This window comes from Ranitomeya variabilis, chromosome 8 (genome assembly GCF_051348905.1).
Source record: "Ranitomeya variabilis isolate aRanVar5 chromosome 8, aRanVar5.hap1, whole genome shotgun sequence".
In the NCBI taxonomy this organism is placed as follows: Eukaryota; Metazoa; Chordata; class Amphibia; order Anura; family Dendrobatidae; genus Ranitomeya; species Ranitomeya variabilis.
Window position 1 is genome coordinate 29,008,163 of NC_135239.1, and position 26,373 is coordinate 29,034,535.

The following is a 26,373-nucleotide window of genomic DNA, read 5'->3' on the forward strand; positions in this document are numbered from 1 at the left end:
GCACATAGCCTTATAGTTGAGCTTTTTTTTCTGATACAAAACGCCAAAGTCCCTGGATAGAAATAGCTTTTACGCATTTTTCTTTCTACTTTTGCACAATCCAGTTTCCTGGGTGTAATGATCACTGGTGTGTTTGTGTATATCAGCCGGTGCACACACCTTCCTCAGGTGTTAGTCCTCCTCTATTCTTTGGCCTTTGGATTTGTGAGACTGTAGCTCCTCCTGTCACCAATATATGTCCCTGGTTGTATAGAACAGATCTAAATCCAGACATGGCTTCTTCTTCCACGCTGCCAGGACTCTCCTCCCTGAGCCTCGCCGAGCTCCTGCACTGGGCAGCCTACCTGTGTGTCCTGTACCTGGTCTACAAAGCCTCCAGTCTCTTCCTGAGACAGAAGAAGCTGCAGAGGGTATTTAGCTCTTTCCCAGGTCCTAAACGTCACTGGTTCTATGGCAATGTCCACGAGGTAAATGCTGTTATATATTTTTTTTTTTTAGGTAATTTATGCAACTTTCTCATGGAATTTGCATTTTATTTTTCCACTGTAAGTGATGTTATGTTTTGTTCTTTTTTCCAAAAAGTTGGTTAACCCTAATGATACTTTATCAAACTTTTTCATATAATTTGCATTTTACTTTTCACGGTTTTTAAAGTCTCTGCACGCGCTCCTGAAGGATGATGATAGAACTCAATATTCTGATTCAAGGATGATTTTTTTTTTTTTTTTTCAAGCTAAAATACAACCGGTTTCGACTTCTTGGAGTCTTCCTCAGGTATAATGTGATGTATTTAAAGGGTATGTGCACACGTTGCGGATTTTGCTGCGGATTTTTCCGCAGCGGATTTAGAAAATCCGCAGTGGAAAACCACTGCGGATTTTCACGCGGTTTCTTCTGCGGATTCCTCTGCGGTATTTCAACTGCACTTTCGTATTGGTGCAGGTTGAAAACCGCTGCGGAATCCGCAGAAAGAAGTGACATGCTACTTCTTTTTTTCCACAGCGTTTCCGCGCTGAATTTTCCGCAGCATGTGCACTGCGGTTTTTGTTTTCCATAGGTTAAAATTGTACTGTACACCGCATGGAAAACTGCTGCAGATCCGCAGCAAAAACCGCAACGTGTGCACATAGCCAAACAGATCTATCTGAACACATTTTATAGCAGATATCCCTGCATGCCAATTTGGGTGGGGGCTGAAAGATCTGTTTGTCAGACACACCCAGATATGCAGGATTTTGCACTCTGAGGAATCTAATAAAATTCATATGCCAAATAAATTTTATATACAAGTTTTTTCACACAAGGAAAAAAAATGTAAAAAAAATTTCACACAAATTTTTTTTTTAACACACTAATTTTTCACTAAAAATAATTTTTTCTTTTCTATAAACACTATAAATATAATTATACTATATATAAAAATTTATTTTATGTTATTAAACATAGTAAAGTATGATTTCATACTAAAACGTAAAATCCTACAAACATACATTATAACAAAAAAAAAACCACTTCCTTCTTTCATATTGTGACTATTTCCAAATGCCAAACTACCTTACTGTAACAATATATTATATTACCGTCGCTTCATTGCCGATTTAAGCATATTCTGGAAAGGCACTGAAGTAGAAGAGCAAGAATTTATTGTGGCATTAAACAGGAATGACTGGGGTATCACTTTTCCCGCAGAGGTTAATAAAGAAAAAATAAATTTTATTGATCTAGAAGTATCTCATAAAAATTAAAAAAAAATAGCACTAAAAAAAAGTGCTAGGAAGTGTTTTTGTTATAATGTATATGTTTGTAGGATTTTACGTTTTAGTATGAAATCACACTTTACTATGTTTAATAACATAAAAGGAATTTATATATATATATATATATATATATATATAGTATAATTATATTTATAGTGTTTATAGATAAGAAAAATCATTTTAGTGAAAAATTTGTGTGTAAAAAAAAAAAAAAAAAAATTGTGTGAAATTTTTAACTTGTGTGAAAAAAACTTGTGTATAAAGTTCAGGAGCGCATATTGCTGGGAAAAACATTTACAAAGTGTTATCGCCTATGAAAGCACTGTTCAGTGCGCTCATCAGTTCCCAGATCTCTGCAGCAAACTGAATGGAAATAGGAACGGAGTGATCCATGGATTGGATCTATACACAGTATCTCAAGACACCAAAAAGGTGAGTGGATTCACACTGAGTGTACACCTTTGGAAACTTACTGAAGTCTGCGCTTCCCATTTCTCTCCCTATAATCCCCTCTTGTTTTATATATAAAGTCTCTGCAAGGAAAGTGAATGAACGGAAACTTCTATAATAAATGAAGAAAAACATTTCTAATAATAATCTTTATATAGCGCTAGCATATTCCGTAGCGCTTCACAGTTTGCACACATTATCATCACTGTCCCCGATGGGGCTCACAATCTAAATTCTTTATCTTTGGAATGTTGGAGGAAACCGGAGAACCCGGGCAAACACGGGGAAAACATACAAACTCCTTGCAGATGTTGTCCCTGATGGGATTTGAACCCAGGACTCCATCGCTGCAGTGCTAATGCTAACAACTGAGCCACCGTGCTGCCCACCAGTGCAGATTTTGTTTCCTCGCTGGCCTTTGGTTTCTGGATTTCAAGCAAATCTCTGAGTATACTATCCTAATTAAGTCAATGTGCCATACTAATCAGGGGTGCACCACCAGTCTCCCCAATCCTTACAAGTGAGTGATGGCTGTCAACCTTGTTTTGTGACTGTAACCAGATCCTAAAAGGCTACCATATTAAGGCATGCTTGCCAAATTTCCTTGAAAAAAAGAGGAGACCTCTTGGACATCCCGGAAAAGTCATCAAATTGCTCACAAAACCATTGATTTTTAGAAGGTTTCTTGTGTCATGGAGTCCCTGGAAGGTGGTAAGTCAAGGTTGGAGCATGTGTTGAAGGCACAAAGAGGGGCATTTTTCGTTAAATGTGGAGTAGCTCCAACCAGAGAATTATCCATTTCCAACCTTATAAACTTGGCGAGTGTATATTTAGGGTAATTAAAATAAATTAAAAATCTGCGTTTCTAGAAAGAATTAAAATGGATCTCTGCTAACAGTTTCTAAACTTTAGGATGTTAGCTTCATTGGGCTGCTTCCGGGAAGAGAAGAATATCAGGGCCAGGAGCGTCACCGTAAATCCTTTTTAAGTTATTACTTATTGCAGAATCCATGGGTATTCCTCCCGAACCCGAGAACATAATGGTAGTATTTCCGTGTTGCCCAATTTACCAGGTGCCAACTACATATACCGTACATATCATCTGGTGGAACTGTGCAATTACTATGGAATGTCCCGCTTGTTGGATAAACAGGAGGCCACATGACTGGTGAGATTCACCTTTACCTTCCATGTCATAAACAAGCTGCTCACTATGTATAGTATAGAAAAATGGGACAAAGAGAAGCAGACAGCGACCAAACTTCACTGATATTTATGCCCTTTGTGCCAGTTTTGCTTCAGTTTTATCTGTTTCCATAGTTCTCATCCTGCTGATAATGATTCTATGGAGTGTGCGTGCTATTTCTTTATCATTCCCAAAGTTTTGTTTAATTATTAATTATTTTTTAATTCAAAATAAATATCTCATTACTAAGACAGAATCAAGACCTGCAGCAACTGCAGTGTTAAACATTACGTGGGGGCTTCTTTTTAACTTTTTCTGACAGAGGGCATCAAAGTTGGCTATACTTTGAGCATGGGCAATCTGTGTTTCGATGGATCATTCACTGTCCATGAACAGCACAGTGAGAAATGAGTTGCTGAACTCAACGGATCATACTGAACACTTTTTCTAAATAGATCTTGTCAGCCATAGTGAATGATCATTTTATATACAGGTGCTTCTCACAAAATTAGAATATCCTCAAAAAGTTACCGTAATTTATTTCAGTTCTTCAATATAAAAAGTGAATCTTATATTATATATATATATATATATATATATATATATATGTCATTACAAACAGTGATCTATTTCACGTGTTTATTTCTGTTAATGTTGATGATTATGGCTTACAGCCAATGAAAACCCAATAGTCATGATCTCAATAAATTAGATTAACAAAAGACACCAGCAAAGTCTTCCTAAGTGTTTAAAGAAGTCCCTTAGTCTGTTTCAGCAGCTCCACAATCATGGGGAAGACTCCTGACTTGACAGATGTCCAGTAGGCAGTCAGTGACACACTCCACAAGGAGGGTGATCCACAAAAGATCATTGCTAAAGAAGCCGGCTGTTCACGCAGTGCTGTATCCATGCATATTAATGGAAAGTTGAGTGGAAGGAAAAAGTGTGGTAGAAAAAGTGTTGCTGGTGTTATAAAGTATTCTAATTTTCTGAGATAATGACTTTTGGGTTTTCATTGGCTGTAAGCCATAATCATCAACATTAACAGAAACACTTAAAATAGATCACTCTGTTTGCAATGACTCTATATAATGAGTTTCACTTTTTGTATTGAAGAACTGAAATAAATTAACGTTTTGATGATATGGTAATTTTGTGAGAAGCACCTGTGTATACATAGTTTTGGACAGGGGTGGTAATTTAGAAAAACACTGTTCAGCTACATGCAAAAAAAACCCCCTGACCATTGTTCGCAAATCTACTTATTCTTTAACCCCTTAACGACCGCCGATACGCCTTTTAACGGCGGCAGTTAAGGGTACTTAAACCACAGCGCTGTTAATTAACGGCGCTGTGGAAAAAGTGAATAGCGCCCCCCAGAGTCGGATTTTCTCTGGGGTCTCGGTTACCGGGGGTAGCCGAGACCCCAGAGAACATGATTCGGGGGTTTTTACCGACCCCCGGGTTGCGATCACCTGTAATTAACCGTTTACCGGCGGTCGCAAAAAAACCCAAAAAACACCATTTCCCATTTAATTTCTCTGTCCTCCGATGTGATCGCACATCAGAGGACAGAGAAATGGGGTCCCCGATCACCCCACCGATACTCACCTGTCTCCCCCGGTGCTCCTTGTGGTTCCCGATAGGCGCCGCCATCTTGTTCCGGCAAAAAAATGGCGGGCGCATACGCAGTGCGCCCGCTGGCCGGCACCCGGAAGATCTTTGGGGTCTCGGCTGCCGGGGGTAGCCGAGACCCCAAAGAACATGATCGGGGTCGGTTTTTATCGACCCCGGTTTTGCGATCGACGGTAATTAACTGTTTACCGGCGACTGCAAAAAAAAGCGCGATGTGTAATTCTCTGTCCTCTCATGTGATCGCACATCAGAAGACAGAGAAATAGGGGGACTCGGGGACCCTGTTATACTTACCGGTGTCCCTGGGTCCTCCTGTGTCTCCTCCTGGCTGACGGCTTCTTCCTTTGGTAAGGAAATGGCGGCGCATGCGCAGTGCGCCTGCCATGATCTGCCGGCCGGCAGCTAGAGGAGTTGGGGCTAAAATTAGGGTTAGGGTTGGGGCTAAAGTTAGGGCTAGGGTTAGGGTTGGGGCTAAATTTAGGGTTAGGGTTGGGGCTAAAGTTAGGGTTAGGGTTGGGGCTAAAGTTAGGGTTAGAGTTCAGATTAGGGTTAGGGTTTGGATTAGGGTTGGCATAAGGGTTACGTTTGGGATTAGGGTTAGGTTTGGGATTAGGGTTAAGGTTAGGGTTGGGATTAGGGTTAGGGGTGTATTGGGATTAGGGTTAGGTTTGAGGTTAGGGTTGTTATTATCGCTAGGGTTGTGATTAGGATTATGGATCGGGTTGGGATTAGGGTTAGGGGTGTGTTGGCGTTTGGGTTGGAGTTAGAATTGGGTGGTTTCCACTGTTTAGGTACATCAGGGGGTCTCTAAACGCCACAGCCAATTTTGCGCTCAAAGAGTCAAATGGTGCTCCCTCCCTTCTGAGCTCTGCCGTGTGCCCAAACAGTGGTTTACCCCCACATATGGGGCATGAGCGTACTCGGGATAAATTGGACAACAACTTTTGGGGTCCAATTTCTCCTGTTACCCTTGGGAAAATAAAAACTTGGGGGCTAAAAAATCTTTTTTGTTGAAAAAAAAAAAAATTTTATTTTCACGACTCTGCATTATAAACTTCTGTGAAGCACTTGGGCATTCAAAGTTCTCACCACACATCTAGATAAGTTCCTTGGGGGGTCTAGTTTCCAAAATGGGGTCACTTGTGGGGGGTTTCTACTGTTTAGGTACATCAGGGGCTCTGCAAACGCAATATAACACCCGCAGACCATTCTATAAAAGTCTGCATTCAAAAACGGCGCTCCTTCCCTTCCGAGCTCTGCCATGCGCCCGAACAGTGGTTTACCCCCACATATGGGGTATCAGCCTACTCAGCATAAATTGCACAATAAATTTTGGGGTCCAATTTCTCCTGTTACCCTTGTGAAAGTAAAAATTTGGGGGTGAAAAGATCATTTTTGTGGAAAAAATATGATTTTTTTTATTTTCATGGCTCTACATTATAAACTTCTGTGAAGCAGTTGGGGCTTCATAGTGCTCACCACACATCTAGATAAGCTCTTTGGGGGGTCTAGTTTCCAAAATGGGGTCACTTGTGAGGGGTTTCTACTGTTAAGGTACATCAGGAGCTCTACAAATGCAACATGACGCCCACAGACCATCCCATCAAAGTCTGCATTCCAAGCGGCGCTCCTTCCCTTCCGATCCCCGATGGGTGCCCAAACAGTGCCCCCCCCCCACATATGGGGTATCAGTGTACTCAGGACAAACTGGTCAACAGATTTTGTGGTCCAAATCACTTTTGAGGAAAAAAGAAGGATTTTTTATTTTCACGGCTCTACGTTATAAATTTCTGTGAAGCACTTGGGGGTTTAAAGTGCTCTCCACACATCTAGATAAGTTCCTTAAGGGGTCTAGTTTCCAAAATTGGGTCACTTGTGGGGGGTTTCTACTGTTTAGGCACATCAGGGGCTCTCCAAATGCGACATGGTGTCTGATCTCAATTCCAGCCAATTCTACATTGTAAAAGTAAAACGGCACTCCTTCTCTTCCAAGCTCTGCGGTGCGCCCAAACAGTGGTTTACCCCCACATATGGGGTATCGACGTACTCAGGAGAAATTGCACAACAACTTTTGTGGTCTAATTTCTCCTGTTACCCTTGTGAAAATAAGAATTTTGGGGCGAAAAGATCATTTTTGTGTAAACAAATGAGATTTTTTTATTTTCACGGCTCTACTTTATAAACTTCTGTGAAGCACTTGGGGGCTCAAAGTGCTCACCACACATCTAGATAAGTTCCTTAAGGGGTCTAGATTCCAAAATGGTGTCACTTATGGAGCGTTTCCACTGTTTAGGCACATCAGGGGCTCTCCAAATGCGACATGGCGTCCGATCTCAGTTGCAGCAAATTCTGCATTGAAAACGTCAAACGGCGCTCCTTCTCTTCCAAGCTCTGCAGTGCGCCTAAACGGTGGTTTACCCCCACATATGGGGTATCGGCATATTCAGGAGAAATTGCACAACAAAATTTATTGTTAAATTTCTGTTTTTACACTTGTGAAAATAAAAAAAATGGTTCTGAAGTAAAATGTTTGCAAAAAAAAGTTAAATGTTCATTTTTTCCTTCCACATTGTTTCAGTTCCTGTGAAGCACGTAAAGGGTTAATAAACTTCTTGAATGTGGTTTTGAGCACCTTGAGGGGTGCAGTTTTTAGAATGGTGTCACACTTGGGTATTTTCTATCATATAGACCCCTCAAAATGACTTCAAATGAGATGTGGTCCCTAAAAAAAATATAGTGTTGTAAAAATGAGAAATTGCTGGTCAACTTTTAACCCTTATAACTCCCTAACAAAAAAAAAATTTTGTTTCCAAAATTGTGCTGATGTAAAGTAGACATGTGGGAAATGTTATTTATTAACTATATTTTGTGACATATCTCTCTGATTTAAGGGAATAAAAATACAAAGTTTGAAAATTGTAAAATTTTAAAAATTTTCACCATATTTCCATTTTTTTCATAAATAATCGCAAGTAATATCGAAGAAATGTTACCACTAACATGAAGTACAATATGTCATGAAAAAAACAGTCTCAGAATCAGCGGGATCTGTTAAAGCGTTCCAGAGTTATAACCTCATAAGGTGACAATGGTCGTAATTGTAAAAATTGGCTCGGTCATTAACTACTAAATTGGCTCTGTCACTAAGGGGTTAATATGATGCTAAACTGGATAGTTTGTTTAATGAATGATTGGATGACGCCTTTCTCTGTAAACATTGAATCTAGTGTTGTGTTAGCACTGCTCAACAGCATGCCTTCAGAGGGGCCCACGAGAGGAATCACCTGCTCCCCCAACAGCCAGTCCGAGCATATGTGTGTATATATACATATATACTGTATATATTCATACACACAATCTACAGTCAACGGCGGCTAACATAATAAAGTTTGAACAATAAGATAACATTCTATGTTTGATAATTTACCACTACATAAAATACAATCACCAATAATTATTCTTGAAGATATTATCCAATTGCTTTAACTGAACAAAACCTATTTCTAGTAAATCAAGAATAAAATTACCAATAATACAACCATTCAAGGGGAAACAATATCCCCACACCATGATGACTACACCGTGATGTCATAATATTACCGTACTGATTGAATATAAACAAGTATAAATAACCAATATAACCACCATGTATATATTACGTCATACTCCAAATTTCAAACTTTGCTTCACAGGCACATCTAAGAGCCTTCTTTGTGCCCCTACATAGTTCTAAAGTCCCTTTTGTGCTCAATACACGGTATCCAACCCCTTAAGTCCTTGCACAGTAATTGTGTCATCCAACCCATATAATAGTAACGTCCCCTTTTGAGACCCTCTTCAGTACTATTTTCCATATTTCATCCCCCATATAATAGTAATGCCTTCTTTTTGAGACCCTACAAGATTGAGGTTACTAGAGTTAAAAAAAAAAATGCAGACGATGCTTGAAAACTGCCTTGAAATGTAAAAATCCAGTTGGACCTTCTACTCTGAGCAGTTGTCGGACCATCATAGGTTTTAGTTGAGATCTTTCTTCTTCTTAACAGTTGAAACAAGATGGAAAAGATTTGGACTTGGTGAATAACTATGCTAAACAGTTTGACTATGCCTTTCCCATGTGGCTTGGAAATTTCTTTGCTTCCCTCGTTGTCTATCATCCAAACTATGTAAAAGCCATTCTGTCCAGGCAAGGTGAGGAACATATTGCTGTTTTATACTGTAGATATTCTTATTTTCTCGTTTGCATTTTATTCGTTTTGTATCTTTCATGTTCCTTCCATGTAACTGTGACTCTCTGATCAAGGCGAACCCTAGAAGCTCTATTTTATGTTAATTAATACACGTCGCTATGTTAAATAAATGCATTAACCCATATATCATTTCTTTATAGATCCAAAGGACAACTTTGCCTATTACTTCATAACCCCATGGATAGGTACGTCACATGACCTGAATTGCAAGGATGGTCTGCATCATTAAAACATTTTTCTCACATATATGCTAAGATAGTCCATACATATATGTGAAGGATAACTATGGCTATTTTTTACATCTTTTTAAGCTTTACATTTTAAGACTATTTTATGCAATTTTTATGCATGCTCCTCCCTCTCGTAACAGTGAGACCTGCTATAGTCATCCTATGTGTCCTCTACGTTCACCTGTCTTTGGCCTTCATATCATTCAGGGAAAGGTTTGCTGGTGCTGTCAGGGCAGAAATGGTTCCAACACCGTAAACTGTTGACACCGGGATTCCATTATGATGTCCTGAAGCCGTATGTCAGAGTGACGTCCGAAAGTGTTAATGTCATGCTGGTAAGGAGAAATGTCAAGATCCAGAAACCTTCTCTAATGTAAAACAGTAACTAGAAGACATAGGAGAACTTCAATCTACAGCGGGGAAAATAACTATTTGATACACTGCCGATTTTGCAAGTTTTCCCACCTACAAAGAATGGAGAGGTCTGTCATTTTTCTTGTAGGTAAATTTCAACTATGAAAGACAGAATTCAAGAATAAAATCCATAAAATCAGATTGTATGATTTTTACATAATTAATTTCCATTTTATTGCATGGAATAAGTATTTGATACAATAGAAAAACAGAACTTAATATTTGGACCGGAAACTGTTGTGGATTCTGTTTTTGGGCTCCCTCTGGTGGTTACGGCTGGTACTGGGTGACTTTGGTGGGTTGCGGTCTCTGGTTTCCACCTGTCCATCAGAGGCTGGGTGTTTCCTATTTAACCTGGCTTTCCTGTCATTCCCTTGCCGGCTATCAATGTACTCAGATGTGCTCAGTTTAGTTCCTGACTACCTGCTCCCAGATCTCTCAGGATAAGCTAAGTTCTGTTTTTCAGTTGTTTGGTTTTTTTGTCCAGCTTGCTAATTATGACTCTATGCTAGCTGGTAGCTCTAGTGGGCTGAGGTTCTCCCCATGTGCCATGAGTTGGCACATGGGTTCTTGTAATCTCAGGATGGTTTTTGATTAGGGTTTTTTGCTGACCGCTCAGACTCCTTTTGTATCATTCTGCTTTCTAGTTATAGCGGGCCTCATTTTGCTAAACCTATTTTCATCTCTATGTGCGTGCCTTCCTCTCATTTCACTGTCAATACATGTGGGGGGCAACTATACCTTTTGGGGTTCATTCCTCTGGAGGCAAGCTAGGTCTTTATTTCCTCTGCAGTGCTAGTTAGCTCTTAGGCTGGCGCGTGGCATCTAGAATCAACGTAGGCACGCTCCCTGGCTATTTCTAGTTGTGTTTGTCAGGAGTAGGGCAGCGGTCAGCCCAGGTTCCATCACCCTAGAGCTCGTCCGTTATTTATGTTATTTTGCTTGTCCAGTGCGATCCCCAGCCATTGGGATCCATGACAGTATAGCCGGCCCACAAAGTGTTAATTGTTTGGGCTGAAGCAGGAGAAAAAGAAGTGTTTAAGGGAAATTTTGTTTTTTTTTTTCCCCTCAGAGTTTTGCTGCCTAGCCCTTAATTGCTGTCTAGCTGCTTCTTACCTCCTCTTAACCCTTGAATGGCTCTGACCTTAGCTGTTTAACATGGATGTCCAGAGTTTGGCTTCCAGCCTGAGTAATCTTGCTGCAAAAGTTCAAAACATACAGGATTTTGTTGTTCACACTCCCATGTCTGAACCTAGAATTCCTATTCCAGAGTTTTTTTCTGGAGATAGATCTACCTTCCTGAATTTCAGGAACAATTGCAAATTGTTTCTTTCTTTGAAATCTCGCTCCTCTGGAGACCCTGCTCAGCAGGTTAAGATTGTAATATCTTTCCTGCGGGGCGACCCTCAGAATTGGGCATTTGCATTGGCACCAGGGGATCCTGCATTGCTCAGTGTGGATGTGTTTTTTCTGGCACTGGGATTGCTCTATGAGGAACCTAACCTGGAGATTCAGGCTGAAAAGGCTTTATTAGCCCTCTCTCAGGGGCATGATGAAGCGGAAGTATATTGTCAAAAATTTCGGAAATGGTCGGTGCTTACTCAGTGGAATGAGTGCGCCCTGGCTGCAAACTTCAGAGATGGTCTTTCTGAGGCCATTAAGGATATTATGGTGGGGTTCCCTGCGCCTACAGGTCTGAATAAGTCTATGGCTATGGCCATTCAGATTGATCGGCGTTTACGGGAGCGCAAACCTGTGCACCAGTTGGCGGTGTCTTCTGAACAGGCACCTGAGACTATGCAATGTGATAGAATTCAGTCCAGAAGTGAACGGCAGAATTATAGGCGGAAAAATGGATTGTGTTTTTATTGTGGTGATTCAGCTCATGTTATATCAGCATGCTCTAAACGCACAAAAAAGGTTGATAAATCTTTTGCAATTAGTACTCTGCAGTCTAAGTTCATTTTGTCTGTAACTCTGATTTGTTCACTGTCTTCCATTTCCGTCGATGCCTATGTGGATTCGGGCGCTGCCCTGAGTCTTATGGATTGGTCATTTGCCAAACGCTGCGGTTTTAGTCTGGAGCCTCTGGAAGTTCCTATTCCTTTGAAGGGAATTGACTCTACACCATTGGCTATGAATAAACCGCAGTACTGGACACAAGTGACCATGCGCATGACTCCCGTTCATCAGGAGGTGATTCGCTTCCTTGTACTGTATAATTATGTATACATGATGTACTAGTGCTTGGTCTGCCATGGTTACAAACTCATAATCCTGTCCTGGATTGGAAAACAATGTCTGTGTTAAGCTGGGGATGTCAGGGGGTTCATGATTATGCACCTCTGATTTCAATCGCTTCATCTACTCCTTCTGAGGTCCCTGCGTTTTTGTCTGACTATCGGGATGTTTTTGAGGAGCCTAAGCTCAATTCGCTCCCTCCTCATAGGGATTGTGACTGTGCTATAGAATTAATTCCTGGCAGTAAGTTCCCTAAGGGTCGTTTATTTAATCTGTCGGTGCCAGAGCATACTGTTATGCGGAATTATATTAAGGAGTCCTTGGAAAAGGGACATATTCGTCCATCTTCGTCCCCTCTGGGAGCAGGTTTTTTTTTCGTGGCAAAAAAAGATGGTTCCCTGAGGCCTTGTATAGATTATCGCCTTCTGAATAAGATTACAGTCAAATATCAGTATCCATTGCCATTATTGACTGATTTGTTTGCTCGCATTAAGGAGGCTAGGTGGTTCACTAAAATAGATCTTCGTGGTGCGTATAATCTTGTGCGGATAAAACAGGGTGATGAGTGGAAAACCGCATTTAATACGCCTGAGGGCCATTTTGAGTATTTGGTAATGCCTTTTGGACTTTCTAATGCTCCTTCAGTCTTTCAGTCCTTTATGCACAATATTTTCCGTGAATATCTGGATAAGTTTATGATTGTGTATTTGGATGATATTTTGGTGTTTTCTGATGACTGGGAGTCTCATGTTCTACAGGTCAGGAAGGTGTTTCAAGTCCTGCGGGCCAATTCTCTGTTTGTGAAGGGCTCAAAATGTCTCTTCGGAGTCCAGAAAATTTCTTTTTTGGGGTACATTTTTTCTCCTTCTACTATTGAGATGGATCCCGTCAAGGTTCAGGCGATTTGTGACTGGACACAACCTACATCTGTTAAGAGTCTTCAGAAGTTCTTGGGTTTTGCTAATTTTTATCGTCGGTTCATTACTAATTTTTCCAGTGTTGTTAAACCTTTGACTGATTTGACTAAAAAGGGTGCTGATGTTGCTAATTGGTCTCCTACGGCTGTGGAGGCCTTTCAGGAACTTAAGCGCCGGTTTTCTTCTGCTCCTGTGTTATGTCAACCAGATGTTTCACTTCCTTTTCAGGTTGAGGTTGATGCTTCCGAGATTGGAGCGGGGGCGGTTTTGTCACAGAGAAGTTCCAATGGCTCGGTGATGAAGCCATGTGCGTTCTTTTCTAGAAAATTCTCACCCGCCGAGCGCAATTATGATGTGGGTAATCGGGAGCTTTTGGCGATGAAGTGGGCATTTGAGGAGTGGCGTCATTGGCTTGAGGGTGCTAGACATCGTGTGGTGGTCTTGACTGATCACAAAAATCTGATTTACCTTGAGTCTGCCAGGCGTCTGAATCCTAGACAGGCTCGTTGGTCGTTGTTTTTTTCTCGTTTCAATTTTGTGGTTTCATACCTGCCAGGTTCAAAGAATGTGAAGGCAGATGCTCTTTCCAGGAGTTTTGTGCCTGACTCTCCTGGAGACTCTGGGCCTACTGGTATCCTTAGGGATGGGGTAATATTGTCCGCCGTCTCCCCAGACTTGCGACGTGCATTGCAGGAGTTTCAGGCGGATAAACCTGATCGTTGTCCACCAGAAAGACTGTTTGTTCCGGATGATTGGACCAGTAGAGTCATCTCCGAGGTCCATTCTTCTGTGTTGGCTGGTCATCCTGGAATATTTGGTACTAGAGACTTGGTGGCCAGGTCTTTTTGGTGGCCTTCCTTGTCAAGGGATGTGCGCACCTTTGTGCAGTCTTGTGAAGTGTGTGCTCGGGCTAAGCCTTGCTGTTCTCGGGCCAGTGGGTTGTTGTTATCCTTGCCTATCCCGAAGAGGCCTTGGACGCACATTTCCATGGATTTTATTTCAGATCTCCCTGTCTCACAGAAAATGTCCGTTATCTGGGTTGTGTGTGACCGCTTTTCTAAGATGGTTCATTTGGTACCCTTGCCTAAGTTGCCTTCCTCCTCTGAGTTGGTCCCTTTATTTTTTCAGAACGTGGTTCGTTTGCATGGGATTCCGGAGAATATCGTTTCTGACAGGGGATCCCAGTTTGTGTCTAGATTTTGGCGGACGTTTTGTGCTAAGATGGGCATTGATTTGTCTTTCTCGTCTGCATTCCATCCTCAGACGAATGGCCAGACGGAGCGAACTAATCAGACCTTGGAAACTTATTTAAGGTGTTTTGTTTCTGCTGATCAAGATGACTGGGTTGCCTTTTTGCCACTGGCCGAATTTGCCCTTAATAATCGGGCTAGTTCTGCTACTTTGGTCTCTTCTTTCTTTTGTAATTCGGGGTTTCATCCTCGTTTTTCCTCTGGTCAGGTGGAGCCTTCGGATTGTCCTGGAGTGGACGTGGTGGTGGACAGGCTACATCAGATTTGGAATCAGGTGGTGGACAATTTGAAGTTGTCTCAGGAGAAGACTCAGCAGTTTGCTAATCGCCGTCGCCGCGTGGGTCCCCGACTTCTTGTTGGGGACTTGGTGTGGTTGTCTTCTCGTTTTGTCCCTATGAAGGTCTCTTCTCCTAAGTTCAAGCCTCGGTTCATCGGTCCTTATAAGATCTTGGAGATTCTTAACCCTGTGTCTTTTCGTTTGGATCTCCCAGCATCGTTTGCTATTCATAATGTGTTCCATCGGTCGTTATTGCGGAGGTATGAGGTGCCCGTTGTTCCTTCGGTTGAGCCTCCTGCTCCGGTGCTGGTGGAGGGAGAATTGGAGTATGTTGTTGAAAAGATCTTGGATTCTCGTGTTTCCAGACGTAAACTCCAATATTTGGTTAAGTGGAAGGGTTATGGTCAGGAGGATAATTCCTGGGTGGTCGCCTCTGATGTTCATGCGACTGATTTGGTCCGCGCCTTCCATAGAGCTCATCCTGATTGCCCTGGGGGTTCTCGTGAGGGTTCGGTGACCCCTCCTCAAGGGGGGGGTACTGTTGTGGATTCTGTTTTTGGGCTCCCTCTGGTGGTTACGGCTGGTACTGGGTGACTTTGGTGGGTTGCGGTCTCTGGTTTCCACCTGTCCATCAGAGGCTGGGTGTTTCCTATTTAACCTGGCTTTCCTGTCATTCCCTTGCCGGCTATCAATGTACTCAGATGTGCTCAGTTTAGTTCCTGACTACCTGCTCCCAGATCTCTCAGGATAAGCTAAGTTCTGTTTTTCAGTTGTTTGGTTTTTTTGTCCAGCTTGCTAATTATGACTCTATGCTAGCTGGTAGCTCTAGTGGGCTGAGGTTCTCCCCATGTGCCATAAGTTGGCACATGGGTTCTTGTAATCTCAGGATGGTTTTTGATTAGGGTTTTTTGCTGACCGCTCAGACCCCTTTTGTATCATTCTGCTTTCTAGTTATAGCGGGCCTCATTTTGCTAAACCTATTTTCATCTCTATGTGCGTGCCTTCCTCTCATTTCACTGTCAATACATGTGGGGGGCAACTATACCTTTTGGGGTTCATTCCTCTGGAGGCAAGCTAGGTCTTTATTTCCTCTGCAGTGCTAGTTAGCTCTTAGGCTGGCGCGTGGCGTCTAGAATCAACGTAGGCACGCTCCCTGGCTATTTCTAGTTGTGTTTGTCAGGAGTAGGGCAGCGGTCAGCCCAGGTTCCATCACCCTAGAGCTCGTCCGTTATTTATGTTATTTTGCTTGTCCAGTGCGATCCTCAGCCATTGGGATCCATGACAGGAAACCTTTATTTGCAATTACAGAGGTCAGACATTTCCTGTAGTTCTTGACCAAGTTTGCACACACTGCAGCAGGGATTTTGGCCCACTCCTCCATACAGATCTTATCCAGATCTTTTAGGTTTCGGGGTTGTCTCTGGGCAACATTGAGTATCGGCTCCCTCGAAAGATTTTCTATTGGGTTCAGGTCTGGAGACTGGCTAGGCCACTCCACTCCAGGACCTTGAAATTCTTCTTATGAAGCCACTCCTTAGTTCCCCTGGCTGTGTGTTTCAGGTTGTTGTCATGCTGGAAGACCCAGCCACATCCCATCTCCAAAGCTCTTACTGAGGAAAGGAGGTTGTTGGGCAAATTCTCACAATACATGACCCCACCCATCATCCCTTCAATATGATGCAGTTGTCCTGTCCCCTTTGCAGAAAGGCACCTCCAAAGTATGATGTTTCCCCCACCGAGCTTGACAGTTGGGACAATGTTCTTAGGGTTGTACTCAAATTTCTTCTTCCTCCAAACACGGCGAGTGGAGTTGATACCAAAAAGTTCTAGTTTGGTCTCCTCTAATCACACAACCTTCTCCCATGCTTCCTCTGAATCATCCAAAGGGCATTGGTGAAGTTCAAAAGGGCCTGGACGTGGGCCGGCATGCGCGAGTTGGGGTGTGGTGTGCTACTAACGATAATGTTTGAGACTGTAGTCCCAGATCTCTTCAGGTCATTGAACAGGTCCCCACATTTAGTTCTGGGCTGATTCTTGACTGTTTTCAGAATCATCCTTACCCCACGAGGCAAGATCTTGCATGGAGCCCCAAACCGAGGAAGGTTCACAGTCCTCTTGTGTTTATCCCATTTTCTAATAATTGCACCAACAGTTGTTGCCTTCTCACCAAGCTGCTTGGCTATTGTCCTGTAGCCCATCCCAATCTTGTGTAGGTCTACAATTTTGTCCCTGGTGTCCTTAGACAGCTCTTTGGTCTTGGCCATGGTGGAAAGGTAGGAGTGTGATTGAGTGTGTGGACAGGTGTCTTTTATACAGGTAACAAGTTCAAACAGGTGCAAGTAATACAGGTAATGAGTTCAGAGTAGAAGGGCTTCTTAAAGAAACACTAATAAGTCTGTTAAAGCCAGAATTCTTGTTGGTTCGTAGGTGATCAAATACTTATTTCATGCAATAAAATGCTATTTAATTATTTAAATCATACGATGTGATTGTCTAGATTTTTTAGATTTTTGTCTCTCACAGGTGAAGTGTACCTACAACAAAAGTTACAGACCTCTACATTCTTTGTAGGTGGGAAAATCTGCAAAATTGACAGTGCATCAAATACTTATTTTCCCCGCTGTATGTTGAGCTATTTTCTGATTGCAATGAATCTTGTTTAGGACAAATGGGAGAAGCTGGCCCCCAATAAGAAACCAGTGGAGCTTTTCCATCATGTCAGTCTCATGACCTTGGACACCATCATGAAATGCGCCTTCAGTTACGAGAGCAACTGCCAAAATAACAGGTTGGTTGTTTTAAACATTTCATGTCTAAAACTACACAGATTATCAAGGATGTGCATATAGTAGAAGTAAATAATTTAGCTGCCATGGGATCCTTGTAGTCAAGGGGCCCAAAACTTGGTTGGTTCAATCCAATTTGCTACCTGGTGGCAAAAGGATTCTCTTATCCAGAGGACCTACACTCTGCTGCAGTGATGTTGTCAAGTTCTTCCTCTGTAAAACACAGCTGACCACTTTCTTCTTTTTGCAGTGAAAATGACTACATCAAGGCCGTGTATGAGCTCTCCTACCTGGTGGATCACCGATTCCGCTGCTTTCCATATCATAATGACTTTATTTACTACCTGAGCCCACATGGATTCCGCTTCCGGAGAGCAGTGAAAACAACACATGAACACACAGGTCAGAAGAGATCATAAATTATTCACAAGTTTCTTTTTAGAAAACAAAATGTTAACTTTAAAAAAGTTCTACATTCTACAGTTGCAAGCAAAATTATTCATATCATTTGCAAATTACCGCAGGTTTTATAGGAAAATTTTACAATCTTTCAGCTGTTTGCAATAAACCAACCAAACAAGAAGAATTTTAAATTGCACAGTCTTCAAATTATTAAACTTCCTCAAGACCAGTTTCTTTAGTACTTAGTAGGGACTCTCTGGCTGTTATGACCTGCTGCCAATGTGATGTATAGGCAGAAACCAGGTACCAGCCAGACACCATCTTCTGGCAGTGTTCCTCAGGAATCCTAGCCTATTCCTCGTGGATAATGGCCTCAAGTTTGTATAATTCTTGTCAAGAAAGTGGACCAAAAAGCGAAGAGATTATTACCTTGTCCAAGCAAAGAAAAGGTTTCAAAAAATACAAAGTCGCTGAATATTCCTAGAGATACAGCTGGAAATGTGATTTACAAATTCAAGATTTAAGGAACATCTGTTAGAGAACCCGGACGTGATGGGAAGAGGAGGTTGTCACTGGCTGCCTCCACAGGTAGTAAATGATCAAAAACCTTGCGTCACAGTCAAAGACTTGCAGTGACATTCGGTGGCATCAGGCATTGAAGTTTCAGTTTATACAGTAAAGTGCATACGAAAATGCTGAATATCTCCATGCCAGAACTCCAAGACATCACCTCTACTGACCCAAAAGCACAGGAAGAGTCTGCTCCAATATGCTCAAAACCATAGAAATAAGTCACGAGTTTAGGGATTTTGTTCTGTGGAGCAATGAAACAACACTGGAACTTTTCAGGCCAATGGGTCAGCGGTATTTTGGAGGAGGAAGGATGAAGCATACCCTGAAAAGAACCTTTTGCCTACAGTGAAGCAAGGTCAACGCTCAGTGATCTCTACTTTTAAGCATGGTGGTTGTTTCATGATGCCTATAGTAAAACATGGTGGCGGGTTGGTGATGCCTACAGTGAAGCATGGCGGGCCCAATGATGCCTACAGGAAAGCATGGCGGGGGCTCCATGATGTCTACAGTGTAGACTGGTGGAGTCTTAATGATGCTTAAAGTGAAGTAGGGAGGGGGCCTAGTGATTCCTATAATTAAGCATGGTGGTGGCTCGATGATGCTTACAGTGAAGTATAACAGTGACTCAGTGATACCTATAGTGGAACTTAATGGTGGCTCATTATGGTTACAGTGGAACTTGGCTGTAGCTCAGTGATGCCTACAGTGAAGCATAGCAGTGACTCAGTGATGTCTACAATAAAGCATGGTGGTGGCTTGATGATGTCTACAGTGAAGAATGGCAGTGGTTCAGTGATGTGTATAATGAAGCATGGTGGGGGCTCGTGGTGTTCTGGAGTCATTTTTCTTCTTCTAGCACTGGAAATCTGCAGTGTGTGGAGGGCAAGAAAGATTCAATCAAGTAACAGGAAATCCTTTAAGAAAATGTCATGTCTTCTGTGAAGAAGATGACTCTTAGGTGTCATTGGACCTTCCAAGAGAACAATGAACCCAACCATACCTCAAGGTCCACCAAGGCTTGGTTTCAGAAAAAGTCCTGGAAGATTCTGCAGTGGATGTCACAGTCACATGACTTGAACTTCATAGAAAATCTTTGATGCGATATAAAGAAGTTGAATGCAGCACAGAAACCAAAAAATAGAAGATTCTGGGAGCCATTGACCATAAGTAATGGGTTAAGGTTCCATGTTATGACATAACAGCCAGAAGGACTCTACTTAGACAGCAAGACACTTGTCATGAAGGGGGTGAATATTTGTGAGACTGCAGGAGTCAGTAAAAGTGACATTTTGTGCTGAATTTTAGACACCACTTGTTAGATTAGTTGTATTGAACAATTTACATTGTTTTTGTTTTAGTGGTTTATTGCAAACACCAGAAATTTTGTAAAATGTGGTAATAAATCTAATTAGAATGGATGTGATGAAAGAATCAAAAGTGAGAGAAGGGGATTAGAATCTAGTGGGAACATGAATGCAACTATGCAAATCACATAGTTGAGGTTGCGTGATCTCCCACTTATGTTGGGTACACAGTGCGTAAGGGCACAGATGATTGGCCTCGGGGAGACCAAAACATCCAACACCGCGGAGACACCATCACGTGTTTCTCAACGCAGTGATCCAGAACACTGCCCCCATCCCTTATGGGAAATATGCAAATGCATGAAGGATAGCTGCGGAGACACCATCACGTGTTTCTCAATGCAAGCAGTGAATAGCCAGGCCTTTCCCCGGGAAGGAACAACCACGGGAAGGGCAGCATCCAATAAAGGAAATCATCCAATACAGGAAAACCACCTATGCCAAGCATGGTATCCATCCACAGACAGCTGTTTCGGGGTGTTTGCCCCTCATCAGTGTGGAGTAGGAATCTGGCTATTAGGAGCAGTGCCTAGTAAAAGGCTGTAAGGGCACAGATGATTGGCCTCGGGGAGACCAAAACATCCAACACCGCGGAGACACCATCACGTGTTTCTCAACGCAGTGATCCAGAACACTGCCCCCATCCCTTATGGGAAATATGCAAATGCATGAAGGATAGCTGCGGAGACACCATCATGTGTTTCTCAACGCAAGCAGTGAATAGCCAGGCCTTTCCCCGGGAAGGAACAACCACGGGAAGGGCAGCATCCAATAAAGGAAATCATCCAATACAGGAAAACCACCTATGCCAAGCATGGTATCCATCCACAGACAGCTGTTTCGGGGTGTTTGCCCCTCATCAGTGTGGAGTAGGAATCTGGCTATTAGGAGCAGTGTCTAGTAAAAGGCTGTAAGGGCACAGATGATTGGCCTCGGGGAGACCAAAACATCCAACACCGCGGAGACACCATCACGTGTTTCTCAACGCAGTGATCCAGAACACTGCCCCCATCCCTTATGGGAAATATGCAAATGCATGAAGGATAGCTGCGGAGACACCATCACGTGTTTCTCAACGCAAGCAGTGAATAGCCAGGCCTTTCCCCGGGAAGGAACAACCACGGGAAGGGCAGCATCCAATAAAGGAAATCATCCAATACAGGAAAACCACCTATGCCAAGCATGGTATCCATCCACAGACAGCTGTTTCGGGGTGTTTGCCCCTCATCAGTGTGGAGTAGGAATCTGGCTATTAGGAGCAGTGCCTAGTAAAAGGCTGTAAGGGCACAGATGATTGGCCTCGGGGAGACCAAAACATCCATCACCGCGGAGACACCATCACGTGTTTCTCAACGCAGTGATCCAGAACACTGCCCCCATCCCTTATGGGAAATATGCAAATGCATGAAGGATAGCTGCGGAGACACCATCACGTGTTTCTCAACGCAAGCAGTGAATAGCCAGGCCTTTCCCCGGAAAGGAACAACCACGGGAAGGGCAGCATCCAATAAAGGAAATCATCCAATACAGGAAAACCACCTATGCCAAGCATGGTATCCATCCACAGACAGCTGTTTCGGGGTGTTTGCCCCTCATCAGTGTGGAGTAGGAATCTGGCTATTAGGAGCAGTGCCTAGTAAAAGGCTGTAAGGGCACAGATGATTGGCCTCGGGGAGACCAAAACATCCAACACCGCGGAGACACCATCACGTGTTTCTCAACGCAGTGATCCAGAACACTGCCCCCATCCCTTATGGTAAATATGCAAATGCATGAAGGATAGCTGCGGAGACACCATCATGTGTTTCTCAACGCAAGCAGTGAATAGCCAGGCCTTTCCCCGGGAAGGAACAACCACGGGAAGGGCAGCATCCAATAAAGGAAATCATCCAATACAGGAAAACCACCTATGCCAAGCATGGTATCCATCCACAGACAGCTGTTTCGGGGTGTTTGCCCCTCATCAGTGTGGAGTAGGAATCTGGCTATTAGGAGCAGTGTCTAGTAAAAGGCTGTAAGGGCACAGATGATTGGCCTCGGGGAGACCAAAACATCCAACACCGCGGAGACACCATCACGTGTTTCTCAACGCAGTGATCCAGAACACTGCCCCCATCCCTTATGGGAAATATGCAAATGCATGAAGGATAGCTGCGGAGACACCATCACGTGTTTCTCAACGCAAGCAGTGAATAGCCAGGCCTTTCCCCGGGAAGGAACAACCACGGGAAGGGCAGCATCCAATAAAGGTACACAGTGCGCACATTGACGCTGTCATGATTCAACTGATCAACAACTGGAAGTCACAAAGAATGAATGCGGAAATTTTTCTAGAGTCCATACACCTCCACGTTCCATCTCTCCTCTTCACATTCCCATGCTTCCTAAAATGAAAATGCCTTTGAGAATAGCTGGTTGCCAGGAGGTTTTATCCAGGTTTGCAAGGTCAGGGAGACTCGTTGACTTTTCCAGGAAATCTCCCCTTATTCTGGGAGCCTCCTGGACATTCCAAATAAGCCATAGAGGTGTCCATTATGATTGCACCCCACTAATTTGCTTTTTCTGGTTTCATACAGAGAGAGTAATCAAACTGAGGAAGGAATCTCTAAAACAGGAGACAGAGGCCGAGAAGATCAAGAACAAGAGACATTTGGATTTTCTAGACATTCTTTTGTGCGCCAAGGTACTGAAATGCTCCACATATAATTTACTATTTATCGAGGGAAGAAGCAGCGGTAGCAGTTGCACTCAGGACATGGTGTCTTAAAGGGCCCTAGGGCCCCTCTGCTACATTTCTACTTAAGAAGTTATCAGTTCTATAATGCCACATAATAAGTGAGTGGTGGTCATGTTGCATATTTTATTTTGAGACCCAGGTCCTTGGCTGAATATTATTTTATTATTACTTTAATACTAATTTATGACATAAAATTAAACCAAGCTTGTACTTGGAGCCTGAGAAGGTCCAATAAATCCTTTTCCACATAGTTGGGTTGGATACCCTGTTACAGAGATTGCATTGGTGCTTTAAATTATGCATATGAAAGAAGATAGCCTCCAGCATTATCTGACGGACACGTAGACAGTCCTATGCTCATGGGTGGAAGGAAGTGGAGCTCCTTTCAAGTGAGTAGGGCTGAACTTCTATACCAGACACAAGCCATGGACAAGAGGAGAGCTGTTTCTAGAAAAAAGTAATATCCAGAGCAATATCTATATTATCTCAACATTTCCATTAATAGAGATGAGTGTCTTTTCTTTATCAGGATGAAAATGGTCAGGGTCTATCTGATGAAGATCTGCGGGCAGAGGTGGACACGTTCATGTTTGAAGGACACGATACAACAGCTAGTGGGGTCTCCTGGACATTATACTGTATGGCTAAATACCCCGAGCACCAGGAGAAATGCCGGGAGGAGATCAGAGAGGTTCTTGGAGATCGGACCACAGTGGAGTGGTAAGAACATTCAATATATAATACTATATATTGTTTTTTTCTGGTGGAATCAACAGATTCAAGCCCATGACTGTGCAGCATAAAGAGCACTAAGCCGTGGTACTACTATAATTGTGGCAAGGCTAAGGGTGCACTTATGTACACGGGCCAATAAAATTGGGCACTCATAGTCCTTACATTTCTGTGCAACTAGCAGTCCTGATTTTAGACCCAGTGTAACCCCACATGAGGATAATGCCCACAGCTGTACTCACTTACAAGTAATTATTTGGATTGAAAAGAAATAATGTCCCCTTTTATTCCCAATACAGTTATAATTCACCATTTGTGCCCACTACACAGTAAAAACTGCCAAATTTTTGCAACCCTACAAAGTACTATTGCCCGAAAAAGGTAACAAAGGAGGTAAAGAAACTGCTATAATTCTTATCAAGAGAGTGGTCCAAAAAGTGAAGAGATTATTGCTTTGTACAAACAAGAAAAAGGTTACAAAAAGGTAGAAAGGAGCTGAATGTTGCATGAGATACAACCGGAAACATGGTTCACAAATTCAATATGGAAAGAACATTTGCTACACAAACTGGACGTGACAGGAAGAAGAAGCTGACACCAGATTTCTGAGTAGGTAACTAGTCAAAATCCATTGAGTTACAGCCAAAAACCTGCAGCAGGATTTGGTGGTAGCAGGCACTGAGGTTTGAGTTTGCACAGTAAGGTGCATACTAAATGTTGGAGGTCTCCAAGCCAAACTCCAAGACGTCACCTCTACTGAACCAAAAGCACAAAAAGAGTTGTCTTCAATATGCTCAAAACAATGAAAATAAGCCACAGAAGTTTAGGGATTTTGTTCTGTGGGTCTATGAAACAAAACTACTTTTCAGGCATATGGATCAGCGGTATTTTTAGATTTGTTTATCTATAGTGAAGCATGATGGAGGCTCGATCATGCCTACAGGAAAATATGGTGGGGGCTTATGGTGTTCTGGGGTCATTTTGCTTCTCCTGACATTGGAATCCTGCAGTATGTGAAGGGCATGAAAGATTCAATTAAGCAACAAGAAATCTTAGTACTTATGTGAAGAAGGTGAAGCCTGGGTTTCATTGGACTTTCCAACAGAACAAGTCTTGGTTTCAGAAGAAGTCCTGGAAGATTCTGGAGTGATTGCCACTCCCCATGTCTAATGTTTTAAGTAAGCTTTTACTTATCTACCATGGTAATGGGTGTAAGGAATACTGGTAACACTAAGCCAAGAATTAGCCAGAATATTGTATTGTGGGTGAGAACATGAGTGCAGTCTAATTAGATCTAACTAATTCATGCAAAAGAACAAATGCAGTAACAGACACACCTAATCCGTCTATACTGTGTAGATAAATGGGACCTGTACGTTGCTGTTATCAGCTATCCCAGGCTAAGGGGAAACACTGTATGGTGGCCTAATGCTGTGGGTAATATCAAGTACAACCAGCAAGGGTGGGATCCTTGTTGCGGTGGTGGCCATGCATGTTTTATTGGGCTTCCGTGGTTGGCACATAAATGTAGATACGGTGGGTGACATGTTTCCTTATGACTGGATGGTGTCATTTGTGGTGTACCCATGGTGCTAAAATGAAGCCAAGGAAACAGGAGATAAAGCAATAGTTGATGGTTTCGGATTCTGGTGCAAAACTTTGTCGATTTCACATCTGCAATACAGAGGTACAGTACATTTGTCAAACATAAATCGACAGCATCCGGAAGACTTCTGGACTCATGGTGTACAGCGCAGCCCTCCTTCCCCGGGCAGGCTTCGAAACAATATTTTTGAGACTCAGACCTTTGCATACTTTGACTTGTCTTGCACTTCATACTTGCCTCCCCTTTTGGCCTGTTCAAGCTACCAGGCAGATCTTTATTATGTGCATTTGAGTATCACTAATATCCGTACCTTGATCCAGTGGGATGTCCCAACTTTGAGGAGCTATGCCGATGTTCTGGGAGGATGGGGTATATCCCACCTTCAAAAGAAGGAATATATACCAGCTCACCTGTGATGCAAGAACCAAACCTCAGGAGCACGGACCCGCTGTGTCCAGGCGTATAAAGTCCAAAAAAGAAGAGAATGTCCAGCTTCACCGAGTCCGTAAAAAAGAGTTTTATCATGTCATGATTAAGGGAGCTTAGTCTGCAGAAACGCGTTGAGATTCTTACCCATATGGTTGTGCTGAAGTCTGTATCCTCCATGTTTAAAGTTTGTGAATAAAGAAAACTCTTTTTTACGGACTCGGTGAAGCTGGACATTCTCTTCTTTTTTATATCCCACCTTCAACTGTGTCTTTGCCCTTTGAACACAGATACAGTTAATTTTAATGGTGGAGTGTATTGCATGGGGCATCATACTATGTGTGGGGTGGAGAGCACAGTGAGGGCATCATACTGTGTGTGGGATGGAGAGTACTTAATAAGTGTCATTTTTATTGTGGTTTGGCTGCAATTGTCTTCCTTTGTTCTAGTAAGTCTCCATGATCACAGATTTTAGAAATCTTATTTTTCTAACTGTTTTTCTCCCAATAAAGTCAGTGAGAAGCTCCTCGTGGGAGTCGCCCTTTTTTTTAATATTTGACAGAGTAAACATTGTCCTATCATTAATTTTATTATTGCTGTCTCATGTTGCCAGGGAAGACTTGAGTAAGCTGCCATACACCACTATGTGTATAAAGGAAAGTATGCGCCTCTACCCTCCGGTACCAGGAGTAGCTCGTGAGCTGAAGGAACCAATCACATTTTTTGATGGGCGGAGCTTGCCCAAAGGTCAGTCACATTTTTTTAAATCTGAAATGTTAAAAAATTAAAAAACTAACAAACAATAAAACTGCAATCAACTAATTGTCGGGGGTCCTACACCCTCTGCAAATAGCAAATAAACAACTGTGTTAAATTTCGATTATATATATATATATATATATATATATATATATATATATATATATATTATATAAAATGTCGCAATTCCTCCGCTCAGTGAATGATTGCTATGCTGTTCTATGGAAACTGTCTTGCTGAGCTGGCTGTGTCTTGATTGATAGCTTGACTGTCCAATTGTGTAATGGCTTGCTGATCTGTTGGGGCCTTGATTGACAGCTCTGCTGTCCAATCTGTGACTGGGACATGTGGGACTTTCTACAGGTGTCCACTTAACTGAGC

At 42.5% G+C, this 26,373-nt stretch overlaps 1 protein-coding gene across 1 annotated transcript in view; it reads left to right on the top strand.

The window, feature by feature from the left end:
* The first annotated feature begins 230 nt into the window (after window positions 1-230).
* Window positions 231-26,373, top strand: part of LOC143788558 (cytochrome P450 4B1-like) — a 29,201-nt gene continuing 3,058 nt past the window's right edge. Inside the window, exons 1-9 of the mRNA XM_077278321.1 lie at window positions 231-467; window positions 9,075-9,219; window positions 9,419-9,463; window positions 9,716-9,843; window positions 17,271-17,395; window positions 17,644-17,795; window positions 22,309-22,415; window positions 22,999-23,189; window positions 25,847-25,980. Coding sequence (XP_077134436.1) covers window positions 273-467; window positions 9,075-9,219; window positions 9,419-9,463; window positions 9,716-9,843; window positions 17,271-17,395; window positions 17,644-17,795; window positions 22,309-22,415; window positions 22,999-23,189; window positions 25,847-25,980 — 1,222 coding nt within the window. The 5' untranslated portion in view covers window positions 231-272. The remainder of the gene's footprint in view (window positions 468-9,074; window positions 9,220-9,418; window positions 9,464-9,715; window positions 9,844-17,270; window positions 17,396-17,643; window positions 17,796-22,308; window positions 22,416-22,998; window positions 23,190-25,846; window positions 25,981-26,373) is intronic.